The sequence below is a fragment of the Poeciliopsis prolifica genome, unplaced genomic scaffold (assembly GCF_027474105.1).
Source record: "Poeciliopsis prolifica strain line A6 unplaced genomic scaffold, Auburn_PproV2 SCAFFOLD013, whole genome shotgun sequence".
Taxonomy (NCBI): Eukaryota; Metazoa; Chordata; class Actinopteri; order Cyprinodontiformes; family Poeciliidae; genus Poeciliopsis; species Poeciliopsis prolifica.
The window spans coordinates 9875695-9898683 of NW_026562388.1; the positions used below are offsets into that span (position 1 = coordinate 9875695).

The 22989-nt window shown below is 38.5% G+C and overlaps 1 protein-coding gene across 2 annotated transcripts; it reads left to right on the forward strand.

Moving 5' to 3' along the window:
- The first annotated feature begins 1434 nt into the window (after positions 1 to 1434).
- On the forward strand, positions 1435 to 21934 carry LOC129365372 (coiled-coil domain-containing protein 9B). 2 transcript variants are annotated; one of them, XM_055038540.1, is made up of 14 exons: positions 1435 to 1722; positions 3554 to 3674; positions 4534 to 4638; positions 4721 to 4876; positions 5963 to 6130; positions 9594 to 9656; positions 10991 to 11169; positions 12539 to 12588; positions 12683 to 12724; positions 13269 to 13365; positions 14801 to 14834; positions 14931 to 15489; positions 16233 to 16315; positions 16659 to 21934. In XM_055038540.1, the coding sequence occupies exons 2-14, from the start codon at positions 3579 to 3581 to the stop codon at positions 16683 to 16685; spliced, it is 1659 nt and encodes a 552-aa protein (XP_054894515.1). In that variant the 5' UTR covers positions 1435 to 1722; positions 3554 to 3578; the 3' UTR covers positions 16686 to 21934. The 2 variants fall into 2 exon arrangements, with proteins under 2 accessions (XP_054894515.1, XP_054894514.1); XM_055038539.1 differs by having other exon boundaries at positions 3567 to 3674.
- The last annotated feature ends 1055 nt before the right edge of the window (positions 21935 to 22989 follow it).

Genomic DNA, 22989 nt, shown 5'->3' on the forward strand with positions numbered 1-22989 from the left:
GAAATATTTATATTTCATTTTAAAAACGTATCTTGTGTGGCTTGCTCGTTGCTAGAAAAAAAGAAAAGAGAAAGAAACTTCTGTCCTCTCCTTAAAAACAGTTTTTTTTGTCTTTGGTGATCAAATGTTTTTTTTTTTTTTTTTGTTAAGAAGCTTTTTCATAGTTCAATTCAGAATACATCAAATATCCATCCAAATAATTGCCAATATGTTTTTGTATATATTTTTCAGGTTTGTTGATGGAAAAGGATCTGACGCCATCTTGTGGCCATTAAACAGCATTATATTTGATCAGTGACGTAAGCTTTTTGACTGTGATATTTTGCTTTATTTACCTTATGATTTTGGCCAAATTACTGTCTCCCCTATGGAAGCAGGTGTGTATGTTATACATTGATTGTTGTACTTTGTCGATACCGTAAAAGACAATTTACTTGAGCAACCATTGAACATAATTACAAAAGGCTGAGAAGAGATACAAAATGATTTAAGTAAGATTTTCTATGCAAGTGACAAGCACTGGAGGCCAGAGTATCCAGAGATAATCCATCCATGCGCAGAAAATTAGAACACCTGTTATAATTCATATTTTCAAACCTTGCACTTTGTTGCTGTTTGCTGCAGTGAATTACACTGATTTCGTCTTTAGTGATCTTTAGGCCTTAACATGCCTCAAGACTACAGCTTATGTTTTAATAAATATTCTACATAAGCCTTTGAATAACTCTGATATTAGTATGCTAAAATGTGACTGATGCTTTTTCTCCACAAAATCTAATTACATGCTGATTTAGAGGCATATCTGTTTGTTTTTGTGATAAACATTTAATTCTTATTTTTTGTTTACAGAATGGAAACACTAGTAAGGAGTTCCTTTCCTCTGGATCCCATGTGTTTGGGAAACCTTTTCACTGTCTGCCTGCAGTCAGGCACTTAAAGGAGACGCAGCAGCTGAAACCGCATGCAAACAGAGAATGGGCAGCACATGCATCTCATTTACAATGTCTCAGTTTGGATGATAGCAGGTCTGGTTGTGAATAACGTGAGGAATGATTCCCAGTGAGACCAAAACAAGAAAAATGGACATCAAATCAGAACAAGACTGTTTATTTGTAGAAAAATACCATGCTATAATCTCCATAAATTACCTGGTGAAAATATTCACCAGGTAATTTTATTGGATTGTTACTCTCTTTAAGAGCTGTCACGATAACATATTTTTTTTTATTTTCTGTGAGATTCCAAAGTTATTTTGCTATCAGTCATCCTACAGCACATTATTCTAAATATATGTCACAGAACTGGCATGTCAGAGCTTTCAAAAAAATACATAATCAGCCAGGAGAAGACTGCATGCAAAAAGAAATGTCCTGTCTGAAGTGCGTCTGTGTGGGCAGAATCGCGGGATGGAAGCAGCATGCTTTGAGAAGAGTGAGGAGGGGAAAGAGCAAGTGTTTTTAAAGAGGGGAGAGTGGGAGCGACGGCACAGGAGTGGGAGGGTGGGAGATTTGGAGTCAGAGAGAGAGGGAGGACAAGCGGGTGGGTGCTGTAAAATCCGTTAACGGGGGGAGCTCTGTGCATTTATTAGACATCTTGGCTGCCTGCCCAACTTGCCTCATTGTAAGCGAGGCATGATCGTGAACGGGAGGCAGCCCTCTCTGCTGCCTCGGCTGCCCGGCTCCCAGACCCAGCCCGGCTCCCACCGTTGACATGGAAAGACCTGTGAGTATCTTCTTTCTGCTTCCCTTCTCTCCTCTCTCTGGTGTTGGGTTCCTCCCCCTCTAGTCTGTCGCAGATTTAGCTCTGGCTGCATGCATCTTTCTCTCTGGCTCATTCTGTCTCTGCTGCTGCTGCCTTGTGGGAAAGCAGGATCGCTGGGTAGGAGGAAAGCCTTGGCAGCTTTTTCCCTTCAGGCCCCTTCTCCTCCTCTGCTGCCCTCTTTGCCTGAGCATTGGTGCCGTCTGACCGACAACACCATCTCTGTGCATTCTTTGTGTGTGAACGTTAGCTGTACTGGTGCACTGTTTTCACACTCAGCCCAACCCAGTGGCTTAACATCCCCAAACAGAGTCTCCTCCTTGCATTGGTTTTGCTGTGTTCGTCATTGGCCTCGCTGAGATTTCACAGTGGGCTCTCTGTTGCACCTATTCTTGGTGGTATGTCCTCACGCTCTGTTGTGTTTGGATACCCTGACAACTGCAGACAGTGAGGTAACCACTTTCCGGGCCTGTCGTCTCTTTTGGCAGAGTGAGTCCAAACTTTGCCCATGCTCGGACTCCGTCACAGACCTGTGGTTAATAGTTCCTTAGGAGCCCTGATCTTCAAAAGACATCTCAGGGGGAAAAAAGTCTTTAATTTGGAGGTGAAGCAGCAACAGGGATGCAAATGATGGTGTTTTTAGTGCACTTATTTGTTGTGAGTCATCTCTTCGTTCTCTTTATATCACATGGAAACAACCTTGACTTTAGTGTTGTCATTGGTGCACCAGTGGAGGATGACTGACTCACTGTAGAGCATCACCTCCACAAAACCCCTCGGGGCAACTAACACAAGACTTCAACATTAGAGATGTTTTGTTACAGGTAAGACTGTTCTGTGTTTCAGGAACAGTACCTGCTTAAGTTTTTCTGACAAAAAGCTATTTGTCTAAAATGATTTGTCTTGCAACCAAGAATAAACAAACACATAATTAAAAGTTGCCAAAGTTCATCCAAATGCCTACAGTTTTTTTATTTTCTCTGTTTTTTTATTTTCTCTGCTTTGTCACACATATCAGTACTCCAAAACTTGACAGATCCTTCTTACCTGCAGCATCAAACTTGGAACCTGCGACTGGGCTCCATTTTCCTCAATCTGGACAAACCAGATTGTAGAGGGAATATTAAATTACAGGAGCCCAAAGGATGTGAGATCACCGAGTCAAAGATATTTGATGCTGTGCAACAATTGGGCTGCCTCGAATTAACAACAACTGTCCAGTTGATATTAGCAGCAATGCCGCAGAGGTAAAGCTGCTGCTCCTTGAGTTCACATTTGAGTTTTTAGCCCTGGGCCTCGTGTGCTGTGGCAAGGCGTGCCCTGCTGACTTCACCAGGATGTTTAGGATGCTCTGCATATGTGTAACTGAGCTTCCTAATGAATGCTCCATCTGTGGTGACTGCGAGGTTGTGTTTGTGCTGTTGCTCAGACACAGATGTCTCTCAATGATCAGCATTTTGCTTTATGCTCTCTTCTCTTCATGAACAACATATATTAAGGTTTCACATGACAGCTTGCAGCCTGAGCCTCCCAGTTTTCCATATTTAACATGTGATTTATGATTTTTTATTTTGTAGAAAATGAACTCAAAATGTTATTTTAAAAAAAACATCAAATCATTCTTTTCTTCTTTTTTTAACAATACCAGCTTTTTCTGTTTGAATTTTTTTTTCATGTGTCAAGATGAGGAGTTACTTAGCATACAGCATAAGTTAACAAAAAAAGTATAGACTTTCTTATATGACTATCAAAGCTAAAGTTAAAATCTGAAACCTTCCATTGATTAATGTCTCAGTGTGTCTAACCAGACCACCAGCAACATGATGCCCAAAAGGGATCAGGAAAGAGATCTGGAGCTGGACAAGAAGATTGAGGCTCTCCGCAGGAAGAACGAAGCGCTCATGAAGAGGTACAAGGTGAGGAAGAGCTGCTGGCTGCTTTATGTCAGAATCAGAGCATCCAGCTGAATTTCTAGTCTTTCCTTAAATGAAATAATGCATACTATTATTTTTATACAACTTTTCCTTTAGATTCACAAGATTGTTTTATTTGTTTACATGATCAAAATTAAAAAATGTCTTAACTTGTGCTCATAAAGTGAAGCTTTATGGAATAATGCATCTAGTTAAAAAAGAAAAGCAAAAGAACTGCTGTAGCTTGAAAACCCCCAATGGAGGCATTTCAAAGCACATATTGCAAATCAAGCTGACCTTCAATTTCTTACTATGGAATAAGACAACTTACTACAAACACTGTTAAATGAAAAACGCAGTACCAAGAAGGTTTAATCATTTTATTCTGTAATGTATGCTCCTGTTCTGACCAGCATTGTTATTCTAAGTAGCACAGATGTGTTTTAACACATTCTTTGTAAATGGTAGGATGCCATGAAAGGTGTGAAAAACGTCAGTATTGATGTAGGAGGTTGTTGGATGACTACAAGAGTCCCATTTCAGAAAAAAGAAATAACACTAGGTTTTTTAGGAGTAAGGTGTCCCAACCTTTTCCTTTTAGGACAAACATTTTTGTTGATAGATTTTTGCTTAATGAGTAAAACAAGGACTATATTTGCTGTTTTTAGTGGAATTAAAACACTTTCTTATTCAGCAATAAGTTAAAAGCAGATTAAGGTTATGGTATGTAAACATTTAAACACCAATGACTAAAATGTATTTCTCAAAAATGAGACAATGAGAATCTGTTACTAGGCTTCATGCTCTCAAGGTTTAAACATTTTGTCTCTCTTAAATATGACCGTATCTTTCTCTCTTTAAGGAGGTGGAAGAGGACAGGAGAAAGGCAGAAGAGGAAGGAATGGCGCTGCAGAGCCGAAAAGGAAAAGCTGATGACCTCACCATCACAATCAGCAAGTCCACAGATGTGTGTATCCTGCATAGATCTTACTTCATAGTATGCTGCTAAAAAACAACTTCATGAACTGTTAGTTTTTTTCTGGGTGCAGGAGAGTCGCATGGTGGTAACAAAGCCTTTTGGGAGTGGGTCTCCAACTGGGACAGAACAGCAGGAGGGTGGGACTGATAGGGTGGGAGAAGGGTCCACTCAGGGGACTGGGCGAGGCTCCAGGAAGCAGCTGACGGTCACAATGGCTGGAAAAAAGGTAAAGTCACTTTGGTACATGGATATGGAAGCTTAGAGGAATATTTAGAAATAGCTTAGACTAAATGACTACTGATGGAAGCACTTTATTTTATTTTGTAATTAATTATAATAATAATATTTAATGCAACCTCAATACTTTCTTCAGTCCAGAACTTTCTTAAAAGGATGCTATCCTCTAGAATTAAAAAGTTGACTAATATTTACATTGAATAATTTCGCCTTCATTTTGTTCATAGATCTAGTTTAGTTACTTTCCACCTTGTTGTAACCTGATGATGATGCTTATCATCAACCTATGCAGTTTGATCATATGAGAGGCATTGATCACCTGATAGCAAAACAATATAAAAGGAATATCAGTTCTGAAAAAGATAATAGATGTAAACTATGTATATCCTCATTAATAATCAATGAAAAATAAATGTCAAAGTCGTCGTATAACGCAGATTGAGGAACTGTGGAGGAAACTAATAAGGATGATGGCAAGGAAGCCTTCCAAACTAAGAGACTTGAATGTCGTCATCAAATATAAATTGTGAAAAATAACTGTGAAAACATATAAAATAAAGCACTTTTTGAAATAAATACTCGTACATTGTTTGATTATGCAGTATTTTCAGAGATGTTTGTCTAATTTATTTAAAAAAAAAAACTTATTGGTTCAATTGAAATAATTTTTATCTACAAATATTAAAATTTTTAGGTTTTAAAACAGCAAAGCATTATTTCACTTCACAGCAATGATAAGAAAACACACTTTGTTGCGTAAAGCCAGGTCAGTTGAGTTATTTTCCTGTGTAGAAAAAAAAGGGAAATAGTTGTAGGTTACATACTTCTGGTTAAGAAACTGTCATCTAATAAAAGTCATGGCTCCAGAAATACCAGAGTCTGCCAAATATTGCATCCAAGCAGTGTTGCATATTTCACTGACAATATAGATTCTGTGATACACTGCGTAGCTCTACTGGAAACACAGCTTCTACAGACACAATTTGCATTTGGTTCTTTGTTTGGGAAGTCAGACTCTATGTTACTGCAAAGCACATTAGATGTGATACTCTGACATTCGTAAGTGTCTCCTCAGGGTAAAAGGGTGGTGAGTGAGAGGCCAGAGAAACAACTGGGCCCCACAGATGTCAAGAGCCCCTTGCAAGAAGGACAGACGAGGCAAGTGGAGTCAGCTGGGAGAGGAACGCAGCCGAGTAAGACGACGAAGCGGGAATCATCATCGTCAGCAGCAGTAGCAGCAAAGGTCTGATTCAGACACACGCAACTCATCCGTCTGCCTTCTTTCGCACTTCTCCTCTTTGTTTATTTTCTCCTGCTGCACCCATGTGTTTTACATAGATGTCAGACATGTCTGCCCGCCCGTCCCCTCTAGTGACTGAGCACAATGAGGAGCAGACAGGAGGTGGGCTGAGGCTGTGACTTACTGCTGTGGGATTAGGAAAGAGGGGGCCTCCTGATGGAGCCGTGGCTCTTTAAAAACCCAGCTGCCTAATATAAACTCTGGTCTAAATATATTTTAAAACACTGAACACTTGCCGTTTAAGCTAATTTTGGTTTGGAATTCTGAGAACCTTTTTTTCCCCCTTCCAGACAAGCTCTCTTCTTGATTATTTAATATTTCTTTGTAACGTTCGAATTTTTGAATTTATCTTGTTTTATATGCACATTTTACAGGAGCCACAAAACTCCTTTTTTATTTTGGACTTTTGACAACAGATGTTTGCACACTTTACAAAACACTCGTTTCCTGCTGCCTGACAGTAAATCAGATTAAACCTTTCATATTTTAAGTCAGTTAGGATAACTTAAATAATTTCTCTTTGTTAAATGCCACAAGAACTAGAGTTGTATCGAGAGATTACTTTTTGCTTTCTTTAGGTTCAAATACATTTAACATTTACGTTGTCGTCCTGAAGTCATGTTTTACTAATTCGGTGGGATGCTAAAGGTTACTGTCCCTAAAGCCCATATATGCACAAACTTTACCTTTCTAGCTGCTGTGTTGACATACTGCTTCAGTGATTCCATGATCACTCTCAGGAGCTTCAGCCAACAGCTTTGCAAGATTTTTTTTGCTGTTCTAGTAAAGGAGGTGTGCCTAAAACTACACCTACAGATGTGGCTCAGATTAGTTAAGATTGTCTGTATTAACCTAATGGGCAGTAGTCTTAGGGTATGTAAACTTCTGAGTTTGAGAATGAGATTCTGCCTCTCATTATTCTTGCACTTAGCGAATATTTATAAATCATAACTGACCTAGACTGGAAAGGTTTAGTTTGATTGTTCCTGTATCTTTTTATTAAGTGTATTCAGTTTCAGTTTATTTATGCAGCTCCAGTTCATGCTGAAGTGTGCTTGTGATCCCGTGCTTAACCCAGATATTACCCTGCGCACATGAGGTACCCCCGGCTGGGCTTTGAAATGCCACCCTTTCGCTGAACTCAGTTCCCCCTGGGTATGCAGAAACTCTGGAGCAGCTGCCGTGTCTCACTGTGAAACACACACTCACACTTAAAGGCTCTCAAGCAAGCTGCTCAAGTCAATACGCTGCAGAGCATGCAGATGATGCCTCACAACTGTACATATAAAGTGGGGGTCTGTGGATATAAAAGCAAAGCTAATGGGAGTTTCTAAATTTGTGGATGATTCTCTGGTTACCTGATGCAGAGTGCTGCTCTCCGATCATTCTGAGTTAATGTGGTCTAAAAGCCACAGAATTAAATTGGTGTTTTGTTGCCTTTATTCCAGGCCCACTAAGTCTGTCTCCCTTGTTTATCATGTGTGCTGAATCAGCACTTGACCAGTAGCCAAAACCTCAGTAATCTGGCACCTCCACGGTCCCTGCTTTCACATGGATATTGTTTACAAACCTTTTTCGATATTTTTCTGGACTTTCAGAAATGTGGCCAAACAATCCATGGTAATTTTGGAGAAACTGCAGTGATCTAAAACTTAGGGAAGATCTGTTTACGGGACATCTAGGAGTAGCGCACATTACAAAGCTGGTTGAAAGGAAGGCAAGAAGAAAGCTGTTGTTAAATAATACCACAAGAAGTCCTGCTGGTTTTCGCCAAAAACCTTTTAGAGGATGCAGCAAATTGGTTTTGGTTCACATTGCAGGAGTGGAAGAAATCTAACATTTCACATGGCTCTGAAAATAAAGAAAAAGCAAAGATGGTGACAGCAGCGTAATATCAGGATGCTTCTCTTCAGCAGGGACAGTAAACCACCCAGAGTTGATTACAGCTAAATGGACAACATAGGACAGGGATATCAGAAGAAAATCTGTTTGAGGCATCATCACATACAAAGACAAATCCACTCATTATATAGATAAAATAATCAACACTGAAATAAACCCAATATAAAATATAGAGTTCAGGAATAATAACAATACTGTCGAGCCACAAAAAAATGTCCTAAGTCCAATGGACCGGACTTAGGACATCCTTAATTTAGTCCCTTTGGAGTTAAAACCAAAATGGCGTCACATCGATTGAGGAACTTTATGAGGTCAACGCCTCGTAGCTGGAAGTGTGGCTTGTTCAGTATTACAAAATGGCAATGGAGAAATATCTAGATGATCATCTTTGAAATGCACTTTAACAGGATAATCTTGATCATTTCTGGAAATTCTGTCTTTATGGCCACTGATCCTTCATCGCGGCTTCCTTAGTTTTCTCAATGTATGCAAGTTCACAAGAGCAATGAATTATAAATGTCACAATAAAAGGGGCAGAAAAAGATTTTAGTAGAAAAACTCATGATGCATTTCAATTGATACAGCTCAACCCTACCATTAAAATATTTTGTATAGATTATGTATGGAAGTATCTCATGGGTGATTCAGATTATATGCCTCACAGCTTCTTTGAGAAAAGAAACAGACCGAGGGCACGTGAAGAGTGAGAGAGAAACAAAAGGGGGTGAGGAGGGCAGAGGAGGCTCTTACCAACCGTCCGTCTGCTTCCAGTCTCCGTTTTTCTTCGCTTTAAGTGGTCTTCTCTCCTCTGTCACTATTGTTTCTCCATTCCCAGCACTCAGAAAGGCCCGATTTGATCTAATTAACATTCAACTGCCCTCTCACTCTAAAAAGGCTCATTATGCTGCCAAAGAGACGGACCCCTGGCAGGTTTCCGGGAAATAGCCGGCGAGAAACAAGAGAATGTGGGGTAACAGGGAAAAAGAAGACGAAAAACACAGGTCATCCAATCTGTTGAAATGTTTAATAGCATGTCTTTGCAGTTCTTGCATGTAAATAAGTGTAACTATAAACTAATTACTTTGTCAGATATTCAGAAACATACAAACTCTTGGGGCACAATTTGATGCAGTGTTGACACCCCAGACTGTTTACTGCATGTCTTCCACTTCTCTCTGTCCATGTCCACGAGAGCTAAAAAGGTCAGGCAGGTTTTAATACCATCTCATCTCCGTACAAACTGCATTTTTCTGTGAAGACCCTTTTGCAGAGCAGATATTTTCAGTCTTGATTCTTTCGGTTGTTGCATTTTGAAACCACTGGAGGGCGATGTGAGACTCTTAAAGGATGAGTCACTGACCTACCTGGGTTTTATTTAGCTTTCTGGGGCAGCAGCAGAAACATGGCTCTTTGCAACAATGTTAAACTGCCTGACAACAAATTGCTATGTCATCCTGCGGTTGTTTCGCTTACATTTTACCTTCCTGTCTCTGCTCACTGCCAGGAGGACATTAAACAGGGGCCGATGAACGCAGAGGAGCAACACAAGGATACAGAGCAACGGCAGGTGAACTAATGACAGGACAGACTCTTATAAAAATGGTTATAGTCACTCCTTTTGGAAAACAGCAACATCTCAGATTTGAGAAAAGCTATGAGAGAGAGCAAGTACACGGAAATGCAAATGCACATTTGCACACTACCCTCATCTGAGCTACAACACATTGTTGAGAGGCTGCTGTCTTTTTCTTTTTCCCTGTGTTTTCTAACCCATCATCATGCATCCTAAATCAGGAGCTGGATAATACAGGCTGGTGAGGCAGACTGAATACTGTATGAACATTTACATTATCTTGTAAATGTTTTCATACCACTTTCCAAGTTCTTTAACTTTTAGGATTTTATGTGATAGAGCATAAAATCCTAAAACCTTTTGTATTAAACACAAAGTAGCTCATAAATGTGAAATAGAAGGAAAAGATCCCATAAATATTACATTTTCAATAAAAAAAAGTATAACCACACTGCAAACCTGCCAATAGTTAAATATCCAAATGACATTTGTCAAAATGACTCAAATGACAAATGACCCTCTGAGACTCTGGGGGAGCTGGAGAGATGTCAACCTGTTGGCATGGAAACTATTTATTGCATGGTCTTCAAACGAGGCTTTCATGGAAGAGCATCAAGAATCAAGCACTGGTCTCAGATCCTGAAAATGTACTTGGGAGGCCCTACGGAACAGAAAGAATTAGATTTAATTAATGGTTGGTGGCAGCCGGAGTCGACCTGTCTGAACATGAGAGAATGACCTCCCATGTGGACACAGAGCTTCTCTGAGGGCCGCAGATAAGGGAGGTGCAGAAACGATGGTAAACACAAGGATGAGCCAAGACAACATGTTTACTCTGCTGCAATTGGTCCAAACCGGAGCAAAAAATGGGGACAATGCTTACCAGCACTTGTTGTGTCTCTTGTTCAGTTTTTTTTTTTTGGTTGCAGATTTCTTTGTATTGCAGATTTTTCCCTTAACTTTTTCATATATTTCTCTGTAGAGTGCCATTTATTGTCCTGGTTTGCTCCAAGGCTTTATGACTTCATCGCATAAAAGTCTGTGTCTCTTTTGATGTATTAAGGTGCCTGCATCTGATCTACATTTAGCATGTAGTCGCCCCTGGAGGAAGGAGACCTGATTTTATTAAGTCTACTCTACCCATTTCTTGATTACTGTTCCTCAGTGTTCAGAATAAGACCATAGGAGCCTTCAAATAAAAGAAAAATGCATAAATATACAGAAATTTAAGAGTCTTTGCTGTTTCAACTTCACATTTTCTTGTTGCTACTTCAATAAAATGCTTTTTTTTGCGTTAAAATACATTGACGTGTTTTGTGTCCATGTAGGAGCCTGAGAGCCCGCAGCCCAGCACAGATCTCAACATCCCAACATCAAGGGAGGAGCAGGAGGAGTATCTACGGTGGAAGAAGGAACGTGAGCAGATCGACAGGGAGAGAGTGGCACGCCACAAAAATGCAAAGGGGCAGTGGAGACGTGCATGGGACATGGACAAAACCGAAAACATGTAAGAGCCCGTAAGACCAGTTTATTTTCTATATATATATATATTTTTTTATGTATGGGGTGTCAAACAGCAATTTATGTACACACTTATACATAAGAGCAGCTTAGAGAGATCAATTGGCCTGGCAGTCATGTTTTTGGACCATGGAAGGAAGTCAGTCTACCAGGGAGAACATGCAAACCAAGAACCTTCTTGTTCCAATGAGTCCTAGCAATTGTGCAATGTAGCCCCTACTTTAAATCATGTGTACCACAAATATGGGCAAATGTTATTTAACGATAACCTTTTTTTACAGGGCTGCCCTCACATAATCTTTAATCACTCCATGTTGGTTGCTCTCTCTTGTTTATCCCAACATATTTTCTAACAAATCAAATTAATTTAACAAAAAATCTGTCACAAGGCAGGAAGAATGGCTTCAGTGTTGGATCTTTTATAAAACCTGCAGCTTCATCTATTTCCACAGAAAACAACAAAGCAGCATCAACCTGGTGTTTAGAATTTGGTCTGTAATATCACACAACATGGAAATGCCACCTTTTCTTGAATAATTATTTCACTTTTTGCATTGGTGTGTGTCCTCCCTCACAGATTGAACACTAAGTGATCACAGTAATTTAACATGCAACCTCTAATGTCAGCAGCAAGTTTTTAGTTAAATTTCACTCCAAGAAAGAAAACTATATCCCTGTAACTTGATTTTTTTAATTGTTTTTGAAATTGATATGAGATACCCCCCTACATAAGAAATACACAACATGTTGTAATTTTTTTATTGCTTTTAAATCACTACTTGGTAAAACACTAAAAGCTCCTTCAGACCAAATGGGGGGAAAAAAAACAAAATTCTTAATTTTATTTGATTATTCGGTAAAATTATCCATTACTAAAGCTATTTGAAGTGCTTCAAAAAAGTCTCATCACTTGGTGAAATCACGCAGACTGAGCCCAACTGACTGGAAGCAGAAATGTAGCCCTTCATTTTGAAATGTTTTGTTGAATTTCAGACTAGCCGAGGTGTAGTGCAGAGAGCAAATTACTGGCGCTGTTTAAGGAAGCATCAAAATGTAAAGAGACAAGGGAGGACCTGCTATTTTTAGCCGAGGATAAGCGTCGGAATAGTTTGCCTTATTTGGCAAAGCTTAAACAAGGCCCCCGTGCAAGAGCACAGGCGGAAATGTGCTTTTTATCTGACGGTTTACGTTATTTCAGTGGTTACAAACTGTTTGGATGTGACTCTTGGTATAAAATTTTTAATGGGTAATCTAAAATATTCCAATTTAGTCCTATAATTCTGCGACTTATTAAAATTTCAAAGAACTGGGATGAACCAATTTTCCCTCGATCTGAATTATGCCTTTCCCTCTAGGTTTTCAGACAAATCTCTTCCTGGCAGAGACTGGGCAGCTTCAACTAGAGGTAATAAGATGATTTCTGTAAAAATAAGTGGATGAAAGCGTTCACATAACAGCACTATAATAAAAAGATACATTATTGATTTTACTGGTTCCAGGAGGACGGAATGCGAGAAGAGGTTCGAAAGCGGGTTCGAAAGGTATTTCACTGTTCATTGCTTCAGAATGTTCCTGAAGTATTCATACCCTGGGTCGCTTTCCAGACAGATTTGGTGACCCTAAACATACAGCCAGCGCTACAATAGCGCGGTTTAAATCGAAGCTTATTCATGCATTTAATTAGCCGAGACTCACATTTAATTAAGATCTTTTGGCAAGACTTAAACATTCATTTCCGAAAATAAAAGGCGCAATATTCAGAGCAAAGCTGGTAAAAAAAAAAAAAAAAAATCCCCAGAAAACAAAAAAAACTTGCAGAGGCAGCAAAAGGTCGCCGGTTTTAAATCTGGGTGGCAAAACTTTCAAGATTTATTGTGAATTATTAAGATTGAGAGCATTGTGTCATGTATGGTTTCTCACTTCACTGTAACTTAATACTTTGAAATCCTAATAAAATGAGGTTTATGGTTGTACTGTGAGAACATATTGAAAGGTTTAAGGGGTATGAACATCTCTGCAAAGTCCTGTATCTATTCAAAGAAATGATGAATGAAAATGTTCCTTTTCTGTACTCCTCTGTTTTAGGTCACGACAAGCGAGGCAAAGACAAGGCAGCTAAAAACGTGCTCGTGATGAGCAGCAAAGCAACAGGCAAAGATCGATTAACTGGGAGGGCCAGGAGGTCAGTGACAAACAGAACATATAATCTGCATCGGGATTTCTTCAACTGTGCCATCAGTTAATTGTCCTGAGAGAAATAACTATGACTAATGAAATGCGTAAATCGGATGTGGGAAGGCCATTTTGTTTCCCTGAACTGTGCCCTTGTGTACAAATTTCGCTGAATGTCATGAGACTTGATTTAGATGTTGCGGCAGCTGATTAAATAACCCAAAAGGCCTTGTTTGCATCTGCTGCAGTCAGCTTGTGTCCTCCAGCTTTTAAAACAAATGCTGTGTATGAGCACTGGGGAAAGAGCTGGTTTTACTTTAAATTCAAACCCAAGAGGATCTGGGCATGAAGGGAAGCAATGCACACCTCATACTTTGAATCTTAAATTATAAAACACCTTACATTTTTTTTAAAATCTTCTTTCCATATAGAGCAAATGTAGTGCATGGACAGATTAACACTCTGAGGTGTGACCTGAGAGGTTCCAACTGTGCTACTGACACAGTTTGCAACACATTTCTGATTGCTGCTTCCTCTTTCTGAGTCGGAAATGGAAGTACAGATTGCTCCCTGCAGCCTCATCATCACCACTAATGGATAATGGAGCAGTGGGCCGAGAATCAAATTATAAAGCACTTTGAATAAACACATTGTAGATATTACAAGCTTAGCTTCTTTCAGGAAAACGATTCAATTAATCAACAAATGTTTATACAGCTAAGCCCTCACCAAGGTTTAAAGACAGATAGAATCTCCACTTGTAATTTCAGAAGAGGACAACAGCAGATTCAGTTTTAAAACCGCTGAAATTGTCCTTTATGTCAATACTGTGGCTTAAAATCCTTTCAATGAGACGTAAGGTTTGCTACGACTATTCGGAAGATAAAATAATGCAGCATTCCCTCAGGTGTTGCTGTGCGCTGCTTGTCAGCTGGCTTAAAGAAAAGCCTCTAAAGCTGTGTGAGGTCTCTGCTGCCTGTGAGAGTGATGTGGAGAGGCAGGATTTGCTGATCATGGAGAAGTGTGACAGGGTTTCATAACTCTTCAAAAATCTTTAATAACTTTAATAAAAGTGCCTAGAGTTATTTACTTTTTGGGAGGGGAAAAAAAGTTGCTAAAGGGTATGAAAAGTAGCTAAATTTAGCAACAAAATTGCTAAGTTGGCATCCTGTAGCATACTGGTTGCTATAAACTGTAGACATAAAATTCAGAGAAGGTGCCAGATGTTCAATTGACAAGCAGAATTTAAGTCAGGAACATAATGGGCATTACATTTGTAAACATACTGAAATTGGGATGTTAGCTCTGAATCAATTTACATGCTGTTCTAATCTAAATATCAGATTGATATTTTGGACCCTTAGCCAAAATCTATGAAAAAATAAATGTTTGCAAACTCAGATATTTCAGCTGAAAAAAATCTGAAATACATTTATGTTTTTCAGATGGCAGGATAATGACGATGGAGAGAATACACAGGTTAGAAATAAAATTTAACAGAGAACAAACATAAGCTGCACAGATTGCAAAGACAATAGGCAATAAACACTTTGTTCTTTTTATTTCATCTTCCAGACTACTGAATCAACACTGGAGGAATTCCTTGAAGAACTTGATGCTCTAACAGATGCTAATGAAGGGAATCTGAAAGATCAAGACTCAAAAACAAAGCCAGATCCCTTAAGTGCACCTGAAGATTCTGATAGCTTGAAAGAGGATAAAGTTACTCAGAGGAAAGCGGCAACCTCATCCCCTCGAGGACAAGAGAAGAAAGTACGTTTCTCAGAGGAACTCATCCAGAAGGCTCCCGCTAAGCAAGCTACAACTTCTGCAGCTCTAGAATCTAAAGGCTCTCTGAAAGCCTCCTCACCAAAACACAGTGAGGTGCAGAGGCCACAGCTGGCTTGTGTAAGTGCAGAGCAGGATGGTAGTAGTTCCCAGGATAAAGGAGGAGGTCTTCTTTCTCCTCCTGTTGTCCAGCAGCAGGCATCTAAAACTGAAAGTGTTAAAAAAGTCACCAGCAGCCCAGAAGTTTGCAGCGTTACTTCTGATGAAAAAACCAGCACCTCTCCACATGAGAGCCCTGTCCAGCCTGTAGAAGTGTCCAAGTGCAACAGCAGCAGTACGAACACAGGTAACCGCTTTGATGGCAGAACGCATAAATGTTCTAGACCTTAAACCCTTGGAGAAAAAAAAAATGTTTTTTTTTTCTTTACAAATCAAACCCCAGAAATTTTGGTCTGTTTTTAGCCATATTTACTCTGATATATTTAAATACAATGTTGTCCAACTAACTGGCATCAGAAGTCATAAACAGATTTCACATGATAGTATTCAATGTGAAATTAGTAAACTCAAACAATTTACTACTTGTAAAACAGTACTCCACATTTTAAGCATCTCACTGAACTCTGTTCAGTCTGCTGTCTGAAAATACAAAGAATATTCCAAACCTACCAACACATTTCCAAGAGGACAACACTAACCGTATGTTGGAGCTACAATGGAATGGTTTCAAATCTAATTACTTATAGTCACCTCTTAGAATGGCCTAGTCAAAGTCCAGTGTGGGACAAATTTTAATTTGTCTATAAACAACAAATTAAAATTTGTTGTTTATAGAAACTCTCAATCCAGGCTGATTGAGAGTGCATGCATTTTACAAAAAAAACAAACAGCAGAGATTTGCAAAGCTGTTGGAAACTTACAGCTGTGGTTGGAATGACAGTTGGATCCAGACAGCGGTCTCTGGGGGTTGCTAAATACAAATAAACACCTCTCCGGCATGTATGCTACAATTATGTGCTACTTTAAATTGGTGTATCACTTAAAACCACTGCTTAAAAAGTGAATAATCACTTTTTTTTTCTATCACAGAAGAACTGAAAGACTCCACTCTGTCTGTCCTGAGAATAGATTCAGGAGAGTCACACCCAGCACACTCCACCAGCAATGACAAGGTCAGTACCAGGGACAGGAAGAAGGATGGGGGGATGTAATAGATGTGTAAATGGACTGATGTGAGGATGGAGGTATAAACGGATGAGTAGTTAAATGGATGAAGAGAGATGTGCAATATATCCGCACTGCAGCTTTGATCCCAGTATAGTCACCACCCCTGAGGGCCTGGTGGAGTGCAGATAATACCTCTTCATCTCATCATCCACTCGGACATGCACAAAAACCTCCCACTCTTATCATTCACATAGAGAAGTGGTACATTTGGGTTACATAAATTGTGAACTTAGAAAAAAAAAATGAATTTAGTCATTCATTTTGTGTGCATGTTTTCTCTTTTTGCAGGCAAGAGAGCACGGGAAGGTTGTTTGACATTTTTGGAGCATCAATCCTGAAACCAAATTGCTATGATTGGATGCTTTTTGCTTCAGTGGCCTCCAAGCTAAAAACCAACCTTTCATTTGCAGCGCCGAGACCCTCCAACCGAATCTAATTTCTGACACCAGAGTAGGAAGTGTTATTGAGCATTTCAAATGTTTTTACATCTAAGCACTTTATGAGTATACAGGACTGTTTACTGAGACATTCTTCAGTATGTTAGTAAGCTGCTTGAGTGCAATATCTTTGAATGTTTACATTTGTATGAAAAGTTAAAGGTACATATCCTGAGGCTATTTAGTCAGTTCAACTTAGGTAGTCTTTGACAGTAAATTAAGCCACAATAAAATAATAGTGCCTAATTAAGCCTTAGGAATTATTTTGACTAAAATATTATTTAACTTCAGACACAAACCAGAGTCTTAATATCTATGTTCAATAACTGATTGGATGTTATTTGTCGAGTCCTTTCAGAACAAAACCCACAACTCTCAGTGCATCTGCAAAGTGACCTGGTTTTACAGTTTTCTGACAAGAATGTTTTACCAAGAAAACTTGAAAATGGGACTTGCTGGTTATCAAAAAAAGTTTATTTTTGTGCTAGCTTGAGATTTCTAACCTAGGACAAATGTAAAAAACAAAACGAAAAAAAAAACAGGATCACCAAACTCTGACTCTCCCACCATGGCAGCTTTATAGGAACAGCTATGTTCTTGAAATGAGGTATTAGTAAAAGGTTGTAAGCAGTTAATGTTAGGCTATCGAGCATGGCACTGAGCATCTTCATTTGGCATAAATCTAGATGAGGTGGCCAGGAGACCAAAGGTAACAGCTAGTTCAAGAGGCAGCCAGAAGCGGCTCTTAACGAAGGCTTTTGGGAAGTTGTCCAGGGCAGGATTTGAAAAATAATAGTGATTTGTCTGTTGCCCGTGTTCACTGTTGAGAAAAAGAAGAGTATTTTATGTGTCTATAGCAAAGCACTTTTTTAACTCCCAAAATGTTCTTGATTTTTAAGAGTGGCAAACCCCACATCCTACTTCAACTTGTGTTTTATGTTTAAGTGGCAATGTCAGAACTATATGACAATGAACATTTGAAATTTCATCATGTTTGCCTTGGGTGTTTTATTTTATTTTATAAAGCCAAGCAATTATTTTTATTGGAATTTGATAAATTATGTAAAGAGAAGCTGTCTGATATAAAAGCAATGGAGTGTATAAATCAATTAAATGGCATGCACAGATTTGGAATGCCCCTTCATTCCCATCTCTTGGTGTAGTTGGAAAGTGAATGATGCCGGGGTGTGGAGGAAAAACAAGACAAAACATTGCCAAAAACTAAATGACAATGCAGAATGTGAAATGTGAAAAGTAATTACAGGCTTATTCAGTTTTATTAGACTGGACAGGACATTTTAATTCTGTTTCATTTTTCTTCTTGGCATCTTTTGGACTGGGTCAGTGTCTAAAGCTCTGGGAGCTTCCAGGGTTGAAGCCCTCAGTTGACATGCAACCATGTCCATATTTATAACCAGAAAGGAAAAGGAAGATATAATTTTCTTTACCTTGTTTAAACTCAGAAACAACAAGGAGAATGAAATGCAAACCAAACAGTAGATAAGACTCTGAGGGTGGAGCTGCTTTCCCATTCAAGGTCTCACACATGTACTCTGTCTTGATTGAATTGCTACAGAATAAAATAATTCAATTATTGTGGAAGTCCAGTAAACACATTTTCATTTTAATTAGAAGAGAGACATAAAAAGCATGTGCAATGTTAAATTGCAGGTATTCATTTGTACAATAAGACATCCAAAGCAAATGATCAAAGCTCTGAAATTTGGCTCAGCATTAACTGATTATAAGGTTTTGAGACTGGAGTTTTGTAAAAATGTTATATGTCTTTTTTTTTTTCAACTAACCTTGATTTATATGAAATAAAGATGCTTAGATAATTAAGTAAGATATTAACTGCTGACAACATTTTAAGGGAGTCACACTTTAAAAATATCAAAGAGTCCCTTTAAATGCATGTTTTAGTCTTGGTGTAATAAGACTGAGGCATTGTACCGTAAGTGCATTTTTTGCTAACTATTTTATTCAGCAAAGGTGAATGAAATTGTTTTTGAATGGTTTATTACAACCTTCTCTCCAACTTTGCACCAAATATGGTATTATTACAATAATATTTTCCCTTAAAGACAGAAGGATTTGCTACTCTGAGTGTTGCAGGAATTTTATTAACACTTTGTGAAACATAGACCTGGTAAAGCCATTAGTTATAAACATTAAAAGAAACCAAGGTGTTACACAATTTTACAAGTCAATCTCAATAATTAAGTGAGATTTATAATGCAGCATATGGCTGGCCATAATTCTGACCTAAATGAAACTGACTTTGGTCACTAAAACACATCTGTTTTTGATATGTTTGCTAAAACTGTTTCTTATAAAAAGTCAAAATTATACTACAATCAGAGCAACTAACTTCTGACCCTTTTTCTTGACTTGAGGTCTTGTGTGACAAACTTATTTCAGTCAGAGCACTGTGGTTCTGCAGACACACCACTTTAATATTGTTCCGCCATTTATTCTGTATTATAACTTTTATGGAAAGCTCACATTTTTCAGAAAGCTGATCTTAATGAAGAAATGACCCAGTTCTTGTGCCTTGCTCTTTGGATTCTTCAGACTGAAGGTGTATTTTAAATTCATGGTTTGCATCATAACTATCACATGCAGCTGCAGTTATTTTATTTATTTGCCTTATGTGCAGACATCCGAATGTTCATTGCAAATCAAAAAAACACTGTCTCCCCCTGTGACCAGCGTGTGCTTTTTTTGTTTGTGTTTATTGCCTGTCAGCTGTTATTTTTGGTATCACATGATAAGAAGCCTTACAAGAACACTGTTCTCAGAAATGTTTGCGGCTTCCATCAGAGCTGCAGTATAGTAAACAGTTATATAACCCTGAGTGGAGAATGCAGCGGACATGCTTTGTGAGGCTGGGAGACGAGCTCCCAGCCTCACACTAGCTTTGGATGAAGTTACGTAAAAAAAGCTAATATTCTGGAATCTGTTGTAACAGCAAGATGGATTCAATCCATTCATGAGGACACAACAGGAGGCCTTAATTTTCGTACTGAGAAGACGGTACTTTTCTTGCAAAGGAGCATCTGTTTGAAAAATAGGTGACCTTTGATGCCTTTAAAACTCCCTGTGGGATTCAGTGTAAAAAGACGTTTAGGGTATACAATCCTAGAGTAGTTAGGTGTTACATGTCCTTGTTAGGTGCTTTCAAGGTATTAATTCATGAAGTGACTAATGTAGGAGGTCATTATTCACTTTGTGTGTGCATCGCTGCCCTCTAAGTTTTCACATGCAAAAATAAAATGGTTGTGACTATTTTTAAGTATGAGTTGTTACCACAGCTTTTTGCAGTGTGAGTCCATGTGGGACAAGCCTTCATGTACTGTAGGGCAAACCTAAGAAGTAATAACATCAATAAAGTTTGTTTCTGTATGTCAAAACCTTTTTAATATGTGCGTTGTGTTGCACTTCACACTGACAGTTGAATATGTGTACATCTGATCTAATCTTTTGGTATTTTGCCTAAAGTAAGATAAATTTCAGCCTCAAATAAAGTTACCTTTAATTAGTTCAGCATTTATGGAGTTTATACACTTTACACTTTAGGACAATTAAATGTTGTCCTTCTGGAAAGTGAAGCTAGACTCCAATCTCAAGTATCTTTATATGTTTTATACATCTGTCTTTGGTATTTAAATGAATAATCTGGAACAATGATTACAGTTTTTCCAATGCAATGGTTCATCTCTAGAGTCCAGTAACTTCTTTTACCTTGTGACTCATCTGACACACCAAGACTTTTGATTTTAACGTCTTAATGACCTTCTGGTTTTAAGTCGTTGATTTTATCTGTACAGCACTTTGTTGCAGCTGTTGTTTTTAATGTGCTTCATAAATAAAGTAGCAGTAAAAAAATAAGCCATTGAGGAACTACAGCAAACTATAAGAGACATCTGCCTCTTTCAGTTTTGTCTTTTACTTACCCACCTAGTAGGAGCTTGCTGGACTCCCAATTTACTCTGTAAATTCCACAACAAGAGATGTTTCTGTTCAATAAGTACATAAAAATGTCTAGCAAGTTCAGCAGCTCCTTATTCTTTATTTTTGCCCACATCTGTGGATCAAAAATCCTAAGTAGTAAATATTTCAGATAACACATTTAATTCTATATTTTGTGAGCAATAGAGATAATTAATGAAGCGCGTTTTTATCATGGTTAAAAAAATAATAATTAAAGTGCTGTGGAGAAAATTGACAGGTAAAACAGAAAATGCAAGGCCTCAGTTTGCACAGTGATCCCTTCATACTGGATGTGATTAATTCACTTTGCTGCATTTGAAACACGTGGGACCTCCCATAGGTCCCAGTTTTTTAATTATCGCCTCCCCAGGCTATCTCCATGGCAGCCTTTTGGGTGTGTGACCTTCTGTTCATAACAGCAACCTCTCTCCTTTCAGAAGTGCATACCTCTTTTTCTTTTACACAATCTTGATTATTTCTAATTTCAGGAATGCAACGCCACTCATTTGTGTGTATGCTACTTTTAATGCAGTTTGAGGTTAAACTAAATAAGATTTTCACACATTACCCTACTGCATGGGGGTGTTGCTGTTATATGGAAATGATTCTTGTAGGCAGTTGTAGAGGTTTGAAATGCAGTGTAGGATTATGTCAGCTTTACATTGTGTGGAAGCTTCATAATCTTGATATCCAGGACAAAAAAAGTGTTTTTCTTTTAGTCCCTCTGTGACTATGTTAAAGCCGTGTTAGTGCAGTGCATCGTAGGTCACAAAGAATTCTTTCAGCTCTTTGAGCTGGTGTTGTGCGTTTTTAAATATTAACTGTATTGATGAAAAAATGGCTAATAATAAGAAATAACCCAAATGAAAACATATATGTAATCAAGGAAACATAAGAATTTAGTAATCTAACACATGAAAGCCTTTTTCTAAATGACATAATATATTTTAGCCATATATAGCATATAAAAGCCAGATCCTTCAGGTACCCGAGGTTGTTTGTGATTATAAAATGTACCAGCTAAAAATCCTTTCTTTCACGGCTCTTTACTCCTTGTTTATCCTCTGTCAACACAAACTGTCTGCTGACATACGTGTATCACATTACATCAATAAAGCCTCTCTCCAAACGGTCCTCCAGCATGTTTAGCCATGATAAATCATGATAATTAGTTTCAGATGTGATTCCTGTGTCTGAGCTTAATGAGGGAAAGAGTGTCTGTAGCTACAGCCTGATAATATGTCAGCATTTTAATTTCCCTTCCACCCAGACTCTATTCAACATTAGCTCACAGCGACTTTGTAGGACCAAAGAGAATGTTTTTATGTGTACGATATCTACAGACTGGCTTTTAGAGTTTGAGTGGCATGTCGGACTATGCACTTTGAGTAACATTTTTTTTTGACAAATTCATTACACCACAACAGACTTTGATCTGTAAATTATAGATTGATCATCTCAAATAACTAGACTTGCACAACCCTCACATGGGTAGCTAATGTCAAATAGTTTTTTGTGGTGACAGAATTGCTGGGAGAAACATGTACAGTATGTCTGTGCACTTTGAAGTACAATTGCTGGACAGAACAGCAGAGATTATAATTGGTCAAATACGGGACATATTCCGTGCTCTGGGCCTGAGCACAACTATACAGGAAAACCTGCAAAGCTGATGATAGAAGCTGCACTACAATTTTTTGAATTTATCTGTGGCACTGTTTCTGCTCAACACTTTCACAACGTCATGACTTTGTATATAAAAAAGCTTTTTAAATAACAAAATTAGCTCAATAAACAGTATTTTATGCATGTTCATGTTACAGTAAAAATTCTTCTGGTTCTAGCTTTTTAATTTGCTGTGCAGATACAATGTGTTTCCATTTGTTAGTCTTTAGAGACAGCAAAGAGAAGACGCTTTGAAGTGAAATACAAAGGGTGAATTTGGCTTCTTGTTTGGGTGTGTGGTGTATTTTAACAGCTAGATATTTAGAACAATGAGGTAAGAGCTGATGTCTATTATTAGAGCTGATAAATGGAGGTTACCTGGAAGCTAGTTCTGGCCTGGGTTTGCACTGCGACCCTGACAGAACCTGACAGGTCATCCATCCCCATTGGTGTGTGAGTCATCCATCCCCTCCATGTTTGGCTTCAAGATGTAACAACCACGCCTCTACAGACGCTCTGCTCAG

What these genes read in the sequence shown, in the direction of transcription:
- LOC129365372 (XM_055038539.1), top strand. An exon ending in AGGATACAGAGCAACGGCAG is followed by an intron (nt 9,657 to 10,990) that starts GTGAACTAATGA and finishes GTGTCCATGTAG; the next exon opens with GAGCCTGAGAGCCCGCAGCC. An exon ending in ATGGACAAAACCGAAAACAT is followed by an intron (nt 11,170 to 12,538) that starts GTAAGAGCCCGT and finishes CTTTCCCTCTAG; the next exon opens with GTTTTCAGACAAATCTCTTC.